The following is a 13,370-nucleotide window of genomic DNA, read 5'->3' as shown; positions in this document are numbered from 1 at the left end:
GAGGAAATAAGTTGTAGAGAAGGAACATTTCACAATTCAAGTCCAGGTTTAGTCCAACATTCCCAAATCAGATTAAAAACAAAACATAATTCCTTAATTAGTAAAAGTCTCAGTTTAGTTCAGTAGCACAAATTCAAATCATCCAGGAAGATTTGCCGCAGAGCAGTTAAAAGTAAGCTGCTTCAATCATCCTGCAAGCAAAGCAAAACCTTTAACTGTGGCCTTTATCTCAGGGCTCCTTTGGTTATATCTTGCCATGGTTTTTCCATCACCATTACTGGAATCTTGCTCCAGTCTCCTTCAAGTTTTACCACCACGTATGAGAAGCACTCTCTTGTTCTGATCCCTCAGCTGTTAATGATTTGTAACACCATGTGTCTGCTGTTAAGGTAGCAGGAGACCAGAGGAGCTAAGGTAATGGATTAAAAAAAAGCTAACTGTAGACTAACACCTCAGTAAGGTACAGTCTTTAGCATTACAAAGTATGGATTAAAGGAATAGAAATCTAGATCTGTTGTTATTGTCATTGTGTGTCATCAACTTGCCTGTGACTCATGTACATTAGCTCTGAAAGATGTGTTATCCTGCACCAATATCATCATCTACAACAGACTTAGTCTCATTGCCCTAGTCTCTGAATAAATTCGTCTTGTCCTAGGTCTTTCTGTCCTGAGCTGTCTTTCCACCCTTCCAAACATGATGTCCTTCTCTAAGGTCTAGTCCCTCCTGGCCAAGCACTCAAAGTATGTGAGACAGAGCCTCAAAATCTTTGCCTTCAGGGAGCAAACTGGTTTAATCCTCTCTAGGACAGACCTGTTTGTTCTGACAGTCTTTTCCACAACTCAAAGGCATCGATCCTTCTTCTGTTATCTTCAGTTACTGTCAAGATCTCTGATGCTTAAGTAATTAAGAAAACCATGGCCTGGACAAGGTGCACCTTAGTCTCTAGACTGATATTGTTGTTCTTCAGTACTCTAGAGAAGTCCCCGATGGCAGACTTTCCCCAATGTAATTCACCTTTTGATTTCTTACCTGCTAGTGCCAAGAGAGTTGTTGGAACCAAACAAGAAGAAGTTATCAATAGTTTCAATCTCTTCTCCATCCATAATAAAGATGCCAATAGCCCTAGTGGCAAGAATCTTTGTTTTCTTGATGTTTAACTTCAATCATATTGAAGACTGCAGTTCTTTATCTTCTGCAGCAAACACCTCATGTTCTCCTTAGTTTCAGAAAGCAAGGTTGTGTCATCTGCTTAAAACAGGCTATTGGTGAATCTTTCTCCAGTCCTGATGCCACATTCCTCCTCTTAAAGTCCAGCTTCCATAAAACCAGTTCCACATATAGATTGAAATGATATGGAGATAGGATGCATCGCTGGTGTACACTTTTCCTGATCCTGAAACATGCAGTGTTTCCCTGCTCTGCTCTGAAAAGTATAGATTTTACATGAACACAATTAAGTGTTCTGGAATTCCCATTCTTCTCAAGATCAGTCACAATTTGTTGTGATCCACACAGTCAAATGTCTTTGCATAGTCAATGAAACACAGACATTCCTCTGGCACTCTGCTTTCAGCCAAGATGCAGATAATGTTGTCTATGATGTCCCTAGTGCTACAGCCTCTTCTAAACCCAGACTGAACATTTGGCAGTTCTCAGTTGCTGTACTATTCCAGTCATTTATGGATAAGCTTCAGCAGGTTCTTGTTGTGTGTGATATTAGTGAAATTATTCAATAATTTTCACACTCTGTTGGGTCATCTTTTTTTTGTAATGAGAATAAATATAGATAGATCTTTTCCAGTCAGTTGAATCTGTTGCTTATATCTGTTAATTCTGAATTAATCTTTTCCTTGAACATGTTTAAAGCAATATTTTGCCAGATAAGTTCTTTTATTTTTTTTCAGATGAGTTCTTTTAAAAGTCAAGTAGTACTTAGATTTGTTCATATTATCAACAGACTCTGAAGGTTTGGAATCTGTGTCATTCTTAAGTTTTGGGGTTCATTTCTGATCCTGGACTTTCTCTAAGGAAGTTTTACATACATACAGAAAGAAAAAAAAGTTGTAAAAGTATGTCTCCTAGTTAGTTTCGGAACCCTTCTTTTTCTTGTTTCTCTGTCCTTTAATCCCAAAAGATGATATCTTGTCCTTAATTGTGATGAGAATGATCACAGAAACTTACCATCATCGAGTTGATTCTAACACTTAGTGACTCTGTTTAGCTGACATCTACAAATAGCAGCCACTGGAAAATTGACTTGGAAGAACCTTGAAAACAAACTGTGAGCCAACAGGCTAATTATGAGGAAAAGCTTCAATGAGATGGATTAGCATGGTGATGGCAACAATGGCCTTGAACTTGGTGAAGACAGAGGATTGAACACAGTAAGACAAGGTTTCCATCTTGTCTGGCTTTTTTAATTTTTTGTTTGCATACATTAATTTGTTTATATTGTGTTTCATTCAGGGACACTGGGTTTGTGGATTGTTTCCCCCACCCTCCGCTCTCCAAACTCTGTGACCTTGTGATTTCCTCCCTTACCCATCTTCAACCCTCATGCTCCCTCCCCTTACCTCTTATATACACTTTACTGATTATCCTTTTGTTTTTACAATAGTGGTCCTATACAGTATTTGTTTGTACATGCCTGAGTTACTTCACTCAACATAAATCTCTTTAGTCTCCGCTATGCTATATAGTATAATAGAACAGCAAGCAAGAGAAGTTGGGGAGGATGTGGAGAGATTGGAACTCTCAAACACTTTTTGTGGGATTATACCAACACTCTGCAATGCAGTTTAGCATTTCCTCAAAAAGCTGTACATAGAGATTCCATATGACTCAGCAATTCTACTGTTAGGTGTATACCCCAATGAAAACAACTAAGAAACAAATAGAGATTTATATGTGGATGTTCATAGCAGCATTATTCATAATAACAAGAACATGGAAACACCCTAAATGTCCATCGACTAACAACTGGAATGAGAAATTGTGGTGCATTCACATAATGGGATACTATGCAGCACTCAGAGTAATGATTTTGAAAAATACTATATAACATATCTTTGTCATAGAGTTGGTATGAGTTGTAGTGGACTTGAGGGAACTTAACAGCAATAGGTTAAATATGGGGTTAAATATAAGATAATTTCAGTGTTTCAGAACTTAAACAAAATTAATATATATTCTGCTTAAAAATTAATATACAAATTAGGGCATGAGCCATAAAATAGCTGCCTTACAAAACAAAATATCAATACACTAGCTGTGATAATTAAAAAGTCTCCATTGCATTTCTATTGGAATCTACTCATAGCTGACCCTCCGTTGCATTTCTGAGGCTGCAAATTACACAGGAGGAGACTGCCCCACTTTATTTGTAGAACCACTTGTGTGTTTGAACTGCTAGAGAGGCAAGGATTTGGGCTAGCAGAGCAAATCTCTACAGGCTCCACAACCAGACCTCCTTAGGTATGATCACAGTGTTACATAATAAAGTAGAAACTTCCAAGTTCAAGTATTATTCTAAAATTATAATTCAGTCTCAAAATATGCTACTGCATTGAGATTTACTTTCAATGCTTTAGAAAAAATGTCATGTTTAACAAAATGTTAACAGTGGAACATTATCAAACAATTACAATATACTGTATTCTTAATGGAAAAGCATGCTAAAATCACTTTAGTTTGAATTGGTAAGCTTATCATATAAAGATAGCAATTCAGAAACCTAGCTCTGCTACCTGAATATATTATCTCCCAATTCACCTTTTTCTGAAACTTGTTTGCAATAGCCTTTCTGAACTATCTTTCTTGTAATTAAAGCCTCATAAGGATCCATTTCAAAAAGAAGCATAAAAGTCAATCCTGTAAAGACATTGTATATTCCTACTTTTATGAAATCACATAAATAGGCAAAAATACAGACAATAATCTTTTGAGTCATTACAAAAAGTGGGAAGGAAGATTGAGTAGTATTTTCTAGATTGCAGTCTCTTATTGTTAATAGGACTGGGAAAAGTGGTACTGAACGTATGTAGTGTCAAAATCATGACTGATGTTACTTATTTAAATAAGCTAACTGCCAAGAAAGCAAATAGGTCTTTCTTGGAGAGGGACAAACCAAGTTTCTCCGTGGAGGCTAGGATTTTAAAACTCTGTCTCACATACTTCTGGCATGTGGCCAGAATGGACCAATCCTTGGAGAAGCACATCATGCTCAGAGCAGTGGAGAAACAGAATAGGAGTAGAAGATCCTGGATGAGATGGATTGATACAATAAGTAGGGCAATTGGGGTAGGTGTGTCGCAGTCAGTGAGACTGGCTCAGGACAAAGGAGGGTTCAGAGCTGCTGTCCATAGGTTCACTATAAGTTGCAGGTGACTTGACAACACATAAAAACAACAACAGCAAATGCAGGGAGAAAGGAAGACTGGAACAATACTAGGTTGTATATGGTTCTGCAACAGGAACAACTCAAAAAGGAGATACGTGATTACTAAAGCTGCTGATGTTGTTTATACACGTACACATTATTAATAATCTTATTGCCTCTGGAAACTCTATGAGCTTAGAGAAATGACACTAGTTATAGAATAGGATTCAAGTCTTTTGTTCACGGGGTCACTGAGTCATGTTTGCCTCGATGACATTTAACAACAACAACAATAATCTCATGAGGTTAGTTCAATTGCTTTAGAGAATTCAGGCTATAGTTTTATGGTACATTCTAATAAACTGGTGCAATATAATTCTTAATACTTACTTTTCTACCTCCCAGGATACTGAGTAGTTTCAGGGGTCTTAAAAGCTTATGAATGATCACAAAAGTTACAACTATTGTTGTGTTTACATCTTTAACACAAGACAAAAAAGAAAACCTAAGAGTTGGAGAAGGATTACACTAGAAGACTTACTGTCTACATGAATCGCCGCCTCTGGTTCCTTGAACCCAGAGAACTAGATGGTGCCTGGATACCACTACTGAATATTCTGATCAGGAATAAAAAAAGATGAATCTTAGCAAGAAGTGAGAAATGTGGAATGAAATTTCAAATTTTTAAAGAATCCAGACTATATGGACCATTTGAAGCCGGAAGAGACTCGGACCCTGAATTGTGATTCAAACTTATTCCTTGAAGTCATCTTTAAGTAGCAGCTGTCCAAAGGGTAAAGATTGTAATTCTTGAGTATTCTACTAAAATATAAATAGAAATACTTACACAAATTAGAAATAACTATAATTATATTTTATAATAAATTAGAAATATTTCATATTTTGTTTTCAATACTCTTAACAATACAGTATATTGCATTTTATATTTTGTTGTTGACAATAGCAATTATCAAAGGGACGACAGCAATACAGCAATTCTAAAGTATAGATGAGATATCTGCCATCCAGTAAGTTAAAATAAATGAAAATGGAACAATTAGAACAGAAAGAATAACTATGTTGACACAACATAAAGAATGTGTGCAATGTTGCTAATCATTACATCTAGAAACTATGGAATAGGAGCTAGTTTTGCTGTATACTTTGTAATAAATTAAAAACACATAAACTCCCCCCTCACCCTCCCCTCAAAAGGCCAAACACCTCCAAATCAAAAACAAAACCAAAGAAAAAGAAAGCACAGAAGGCATATCACGCATAATGCTTACTTGTTAAAACTGTGATTGATCGAGATGGCTTGGTCACCACATTTCCATTTACCACGACTAGAGTGATTATATAATAAAGTCCATGATAATTGGCCTTAAAGACAATAGGAGGAGGCAAAGTGCTATTGAATTCTTCAAATTCAAAAAAGTAATTTTTAGATTCACCAGTTATCTTCACAACATAAACAGATGATGGATTCGTGATGTCTGAAGATTCCAAAGAGACAACGATGTTGTTATCATCTTGGACGGTTACATGGAAAGCTGTAGCATCCTGTTTAAGACAAGAAATAAAAGGGAATGCAGGTCAAATTTAGATTATGAGCAAAACAATTTTTCTGAGATAATTCTGAAATAAATGTTTGTGAAAAGTGTTCTTTTGTGAAATAGAATTATTTAAGTTGTATAACAAAAGCAGAAAGGGAGAGATTAACTCTTATGACTAAGAATTTTACTTTGAGGATTTTTCTTCATTGAAAAACTGCATGCAGTTAATAAAATGTGCCATAGAATATACAGTCAATGTCATGTGAATCAGTAAATAATGAATTAATCAAAGTGGTTTTGGTACTAATAATTTAGAGACATTCTTAATCTTAGTCATGCTGGAAAAGCTACTTGTTTGAAGAAGTATTCCGTTTTACTGGAGGAACAGTAATGCCGTGAGTTACTTTAATTCACTTTTCACCTGCAATATCTGAAGTAAAAAAAAAATTAAGTCTGAAAAACCCTCATTACTCTGGACACTGAGCTAAACTGTGCTCAATAAAATTTTCAAAGATATGACCTTTCTGCAACAGACCACTAGATGGTTCTTTCAATGTGCCTCTGGATGGGTTCCCAGCTCCTGACCTGTCAGTTTTTAGTCAAATAGTTAACTCCTTGCATCACTCAAGCACTACTCATTAATGACTATCCTCTGCTGATAAGTCCCTGTAGGATAGAATAAAACTGTTCCATAGAGTATCTGAGACTGTAATCTTTACAGAAGCAGATTGCCACATATTTCTCCCACCAACTGGAGTTTGAACCACAGCCCTTTCACTTAGCCAAGTGCTTATCTAGGAAAACAAACATGCTTAAGAAGGGATTGAAGACCTGTAGCATTTATGGAAAAGTCAGCAGCTGATGGGTTTAAGAAGGTATTTAGAATATTTGAAGAGTCATTTCTGTCATTGGTTTAAGTATTTCTTCCTCTTTGCTGCTTTCCCATATTCCATAGGCAGAGTTAATACTTCCAGTCTCAAACAGGACTCAGATACTTCATTACCACTTGCAGATTTGTTTTTAAATTTTTCTTCTAAGTCTGTGATATTCTGAGTAAATTATTTTACTGATCTAAGTCTTAGATTTCTCTCTTAGTTGCATCAAGCTTGGTGGAAGACTAACCATTTGCTTTATGAAGATAACATAGCCTAGATTGCTGAAAGTGAAGATGACTTGTAGCACTTGCTGTAGAGGATCAAAGACTAAAGCCTTCAATATATGTTACATCTCAACATTAAGAACAAAGATGCTCACCACTGGTCCAATAGGCAATGTTATTATAGACAGAGAAAAAGAATTATTTAGGATAGGATTTTGAAGCTCTGTCTCACATACTTTGGGCATGTGGCCAGGAGTGACCAGTCTTTGGAGAAGGGGACATCATGCTTGGAAAGGTAGAGGGACAGAAAGGAGTGGAAGACCCCAGATGAGATAAATTGATACAGTGACTGTCACAATGGAGGTAGGAGTGTCAGCATCAGTGAGACAGGCTGAGGACAGGGCAAATTTCAGAGTTGCTATACATAGGGTCATTATGGGTTGCAGGGGACTTGACAGCACATAGCAGCAGCAGCAGTAGCAACTTTTAAAGAATTCTTAATTTTAATACCTCACCTTTTGTCAACAGCTAAATCAAGCATCCATACATCAATGGCTCCAGAGGCTATTTGTAGATCTAAAATATACTACTTTTTAATTTCATTTTTAAGAAATGTAGTTTTTAATGAATCCTAATATACTCATTTTCCCTAGCTTTTTCTTGCTGTTATAGAAGTGGATAGTTACAAACCCCTACCCAACAACAAACAACCCATAGTTTAGTCAATTTGAACTTACAGAGATCCTCATTGAGTGTCCAAGACAATAAATCTTTATGAGGTGAGACTCCCTAATTTGTCTTCCTTCAAAAGCCTGGTAGATTAAAGCTACTAGATTTTTTTTACATTAGTAGTTACAGTGGCATAGTAGATAAAGCATTGTACTGAAAATAGGAAGATTGGCTGTTCAACCCAACAGATGAACAATATTGGAAGAAAGATGAGGTAGACTGCTGTCATCAAGATTTATAGACTTCGAAATCCAATGCCATAATCAGAATGGGCTAAGGAGCCCTGGGTTAATATTCGCATGACTCCTGGTGATTACAAGTTGGGCTTCTAACATGCGGCTAAGGTCAATGGTTTGAATCCATCACTCAGGAGGCAGTCTGCTCCCATTAAGTTTTACAGCCTCAAAATACTATGGAGGGTTACTATTAAGTCAGAAAGAAATTGACAGCAATGAGTTTGGTTTGTTTTTTTAAGAAACTTAGAAGGAACCTTTGTGATGTTTTGGCTACTAACCAAAAAAGTTGGTGATTTTCAGCCACTCAATTGGTAGAAAGCTGCGACAATACGCCTCCATGAAGAGGATAGCCTAGGAAACCCTATAGGATGACTCAACTCTGTTCTAAAGGTTCACTATGAGTCAAAACCAACTCTTTGAAAAGGTTTATGGTCATTACGGCTGAAAAGATAGGAAATCTCGCTGAAGAAAGTTGTTACTGTTGTTAGGTGCTGTTGAGTCAAGTATAACTCATAGCAACCCTCTGGACAATAGATCTCAACCCTGTCCTATTCTGTGTCATCCTCATCCTTTAAGACTTACTTGAACCCGAGACTACAGTTACTGTGTCAATTCATCTTTGAGAGAACGTGGCTTGAGTAGAAACGAAGGGCTGTGGACTAAAGTAAATGTGTGATAGCAAAGATTAGTATTATAATTGCAAAAATTCTCTTGGTCGAGAAAAAAAGCTTGCAATTAAATTTAGAGCTACATTCAGCTCTAGAACTTCCTTTATTTAAAAACAAATATTTTAATAGTGTCTATGTCTTATTGTTAAAAGCAGTTTTTAGAATAGAAACTTTCTCTTTAAATGTCCTTCCTGCAAATTTTACCTTTGTTCTTTCTCTATTCTTTTCCCCCTTTATTAGAATTCTTTATAGAAAACTTTGTGAGTATTCTTGAAAATCAAGGATTTAATCAGTGGAGGGGAAAATCATACATGAAAAAAGAAGCTTCATGTTAAAAGAAGGTATTTACTAATATACTCTTCAGCCAATACAAATTAAATGTCTAGTAGATATCAGGAAGTGTACTAGGTTCTGAGGATTCAAAACAGTCCTAGAAGCTTCAGTTTGGCTGAGGTCAGCAGTTCTTTGCTCATGAATAGCCTGGTAAATGGAAATGTTAAGTATAAAGAAATTATCAACTTAACTGAAGATTATTTAATGAAAATTTTAACTTACTGAAAAAATTTCCAAAATGTACTATCCTTTTGATGCTAATTTTTAATACTGAATATATTTTAGAATTTTTTGCAATCTTGACATTTTTGCAAATAACATAAATTATTCTATTATTAATGCTTTCTGACAACAGCAACAAAAATAATCAGAAAATATGTGCATATTATACCCTCTAAAAAGGTTTTGGCAGTACACTGACAACCCAATTCAGAAGAGGTGTGGAATGAGTGGCATTACTGCTGGTGTTGGATGGAGCTAGGCTGAAAGCAGAAGATTCAGAAAGGCGTTTATCTGTGTTTGATTGATTACACAACAGCACTTAACTATGTGGACCATAGATAATCATAGATAATGCAATGGATGAGAATGACAAGACATTTAATTGTGTTCATGCAGCACCTGTATAGACCAAGAGGTGGTCTTTAGTATAGAGCAAGGCGACACGGCATGGTTGAGAATCAGAAAAGCTGTGCTGTAGGGTTGTATTCTTTCACTGCATTTAATCTACTTATACACTGAGCAAATAATCTGAGAAACTGGATTAGATGAACACACTACCAGAATTGGATAAAGACTCATTGGCAACATGCAATATGCAGGTGATACAGCTTTGCATGCTGAAAAGGAAGAGCACTTGAAGCATTTACTTATGAAGATCAAAGACTATATCGCCTTCAGTGTGAATTATAATTTAACTTAAATAAAACAAAAGTCATCATAACTGGACCAATAAGTAACATCATAGGAACAGGGAAAGCTCTGAAGTTGTTAAGGATTTCATTTTACCTGAATAAATAATGTCCATAGAAATGGTAATCAAGAAAGCAAATTGCATACTGCATTGAGAAAATCTGCTTCAAAAGACCCCTTTGATGTGTTACAAAGCTGATACATTACCTTGAGAACTAAGGTGTACCTGGCCTAGCCATGGTACTTTTCCATAATATCATGTGCATGCAAAAGTAATATAATAAATAAAGAAGAATGAATAAAGATTGGTGTATTTGAATTATGGGACTGTCAAAGAATACTGAATATAACATGGACTGCCAGAACAAACAAATCTGTCTTAGAAGAAGTGTAGCCAGAATGTTCAACAGAAGCTAGGATGATAAAACTTCTCACGTACTTTGGACATGCTTTCAGGAAGGACCTGTCCCTGGAGAAAGACATCATGCTTAGCAGCATAGAGGGTTAGCAAAAAGATGACCCTCACTGATACAGACTGATACAGTTACTGCAGCAATGGATTCAAATTGTGAGGAAGGATCAGGACCTGGTGGTGTTTCATTTTATTTCATATATTGTTTCTATGATTCAGAAACAACCAGTGACATCTAACAACAACATCCCAAAACCATGTGTTTGAGATTATTTGTATCTTCTGCATGTTAAGAGAGATTATTTGTATCTTCTGCATGTTAAGAAAATACAAAATTCACACAAATCAAGGTATCAAAAGAGCAAATCCAATAGCACTGAAATCCCAGTTTCTTATTGATCGCAGAAGTTAGTGCACTAACTCAGAAAAAAAAGCCCAAATTAGAGAAAGCTAGTTAGTAATTATGAAAAACAATTGCTGTATATTTTAACAGTTGGGAGGTGAAGATTTTTGAGTAAAGGAAAGAGGAATAAATAGACTGAAGTTAGTAAAGTGTTTAATAAATATATGTCTAAAGTGCCATCAAGCTTCATAGACAGTGAAATCTTCCAGAGTAACTAGTCTTCCAAATGGTAAGGACAGCTTTGGGGATGCTTGTCTCAGTCATGAAAATAAGCATTGGCCCATGTGCTCCTAGGGTGACAAAAATAAATCAGGGTGGGCTAATCAGATTCAGTCTACTGGGGCTAATGAGAAGAAGGCAGTGGGCCAAGTGGGATCTAGGCAGCAAGCCCAAAAGAAATGTCATCTGTGCTATTTCTTTCCTCTCTGTCCTGTTTGCTTCAACTTTTTCTGAAATCTATGTTCAGAAGAAAATTCTGATGTATGCCTCAGGCACGTAGTCCCTGCTGAGTGGCAGAGAAAGAAGGCATAGTTAAAAGAAATGGGAATGAATTTGACAAAGGCGGACATGACCAATACTGATTCATTTTGTGGCTAGGAAAATATCAAAAAGAAAAACAGGGTGGTTTTTTTTTTTCTTTCTGAGACTGATTATATTGCTTGACTTTGCAGTAAAAATATTGTCACTGAAATTTCCTTTACATAAAATATTAAATAGAGAGATTTCTCTGGTCCAATATTCTCATTTTACACTTGAAGGAACAGTAGAGCAAATGTCACACAGCTAATTAATGTCAGAATGTGCTCTAGAATTCACATGTCCTTACGCCACTTGCTATTTCTCCTTCCTGAGCCAGAAGTATGCCTCCAGCAGAGGGGTAAACAAAGGGCTGGCTTTGGGGAGTCAGCAAACAAGATGGAACCCAAAAATCTGATTGTCAGTCATGTGGTTGTTATTATGTACCAAAGAGTCAGCATTGACACATATCAACTCATAGCTGACCCACTAGCATTTTTTCCCTAAGCAGTAAATCACATGGGACAAAACTGCACATCTTTCTCAAGGAGCAGCTGGTAGATTTGAGCCATGTGCCTTTAGGTTGGCAGTATAACTCCCTCTTGCTATGCCACTAGAACTCCCTATCGTCAGCATGTTGCTACGTGAGATCCATGGTGACCCTATGTACAGCAGTTCTGAACACTGTTCTGTCCTGAGCCAGTCTCACTAATTGCAACATAGCAATTCTCATTGCCCCAGTCACTGTAACAATTCATTTCATCTGGCATCGTCCTGTCCTGGGCTGTCCCTCCACCTTTCTGGGCATGATGTCCTTCTCCAAAGACCAGTCTCTCTTGGCCATGTGCACAACATATATGAGACAGAGCTTCAAAATTCTAGCCTGCAAGGAGAAATTTGATTTCACCTTCTCCAAGAAAGACTTAATTGTTTTCTTGGCAGTTCATGGTATATTCAAGACTCTTCTCCAGCACCACAATTTGAAGGCATTGCTGCTGCTTCTGTCATCTTTAGTGATTGACCAGCCCTCTGTTGTATAGCAAGTAATTACAAAGACCATGGCCTGGATTAGGCATACCTTAGTCTCTAGACTGACATCGTTGCTTCTCAGTGCTCTGGAGAGGTCCCTGACAGCATTTTCCCAGCTTAATTCATCTTTTAATTTCTTGACTGCTGGTGCTAAGAGTGTTGATTTCGGAGCCGAGCAAGCTGTAATTGCTAACAACCTCACTCTCTTCTCCATCTATCATGGAATAGTTGGCCCAGTGGTGAGAATCTTTGTCTTCTTGATCTTGACCTTCAATCCATCTTGAAGACTCCAGTCCTTGACCTTCTGCAACCAGCACTTCAGGTCCTTCTCAGTTTCAGCAATCAAGGTTGTACCATCTGTAGAATGTAGGTTGTTGATGAGTCATCCTGCAATCCTGATGCCACCTTCCTCCTCATATAGCCTTGCTTCCTGAATGATCTGTTCCAAATGTAGATTAAAAAAGTCTGGAGACATGATGTATCCCTGACACACTCATTTCCTGATTTTGAGCCAAGCAATGTTTCCCTGCTCTGTTCTGAGGCCTACTTTCTGGTCCAAGTATGGATTTTGCATAAGTATAATCAAGTGTTCTGGGATTCCTATTTTCCTCAAGGTTAATCACAATTTTTATAATTCACTTAGTCAAATGCCTTTGCATATTCAACGAAACACAGATAGACATTCCTCTGGTACTCTTTGCTTTCTGCCAAGATCCATCTGACATTAATGACAATAATGTCTCTAGTGCCATGACCTCTTTTAAACCCAATTTGTATTTCTAGTAGTTTTCTGTCAATGTACTGTTCCAGTAATTTCTCAAAATTCTTCAGCAGGATTTTGCTAGTATGTGAGTATTAGTGCTATTGTTTGATAATTTCCATACCCTGTCAGGTCACCTTTATCGAGAATGGAAATAAAGATGGATCTCTTCCAGTCAGTTGGCCAGGTAGTTGTCTTCCAGATTTCTAGACATAACCTGGTGAGCATATCCAGGGCAGTGTGTGTTTGTTGAAATATGTCAGTTGGTATTTCATCCATTCCTGATCCTTACTTTTTTTTTTGCCAAGTCCTTCAGAGCAGCCCGAAATTCCTCCT

General features: G+C 37.0%; 1 protein-coding gene across 1 annotated transcript in view; it reads right to left on the bottom strand.

The window, feature by feature from the left end:
* PTPRO (protein tyrosine phosphatase, receptor type, O) overlaps positions 1-13,370 on the bottom strand; it is a 375,184-nt gene that overhangs the window by 126,070 nt on the left and 235,744 nt on the right. The window contains exon 2 of the mRNA XM_006888435.1: positions 5,671-5,944. Coding sequence (XP_006888497.1) covers positions 5,671-5,944 — 274 coding nt within the window. The remainder of the gene's footprint in view (positions 1-5,670; positions 5,945-13,370) is intronic.

Source organism: Elephantulus edwardii, unplaced genomic scaffold (genome assembly GCF_000299155.1).
Source record: "Elephantulus edwardii isolate Elephantulus edwardi_28Jun2011 unplaced genomic scaffold, EleEdw1.0 scaffold00067, whole genome shotgun sequence".
Taxonomy (NCBI): Eukaryota; Metazoa; Chordata; class Mammalia; order Macroscelidea; family Macroscelididae; genus Elephantulus; species Elephantulus edwardii.
The sequence above is the reverse complement of the archived record's forward strand: the minus strand, read 5'-3'. Positions and strand labels throughout refer to the sequence as shown.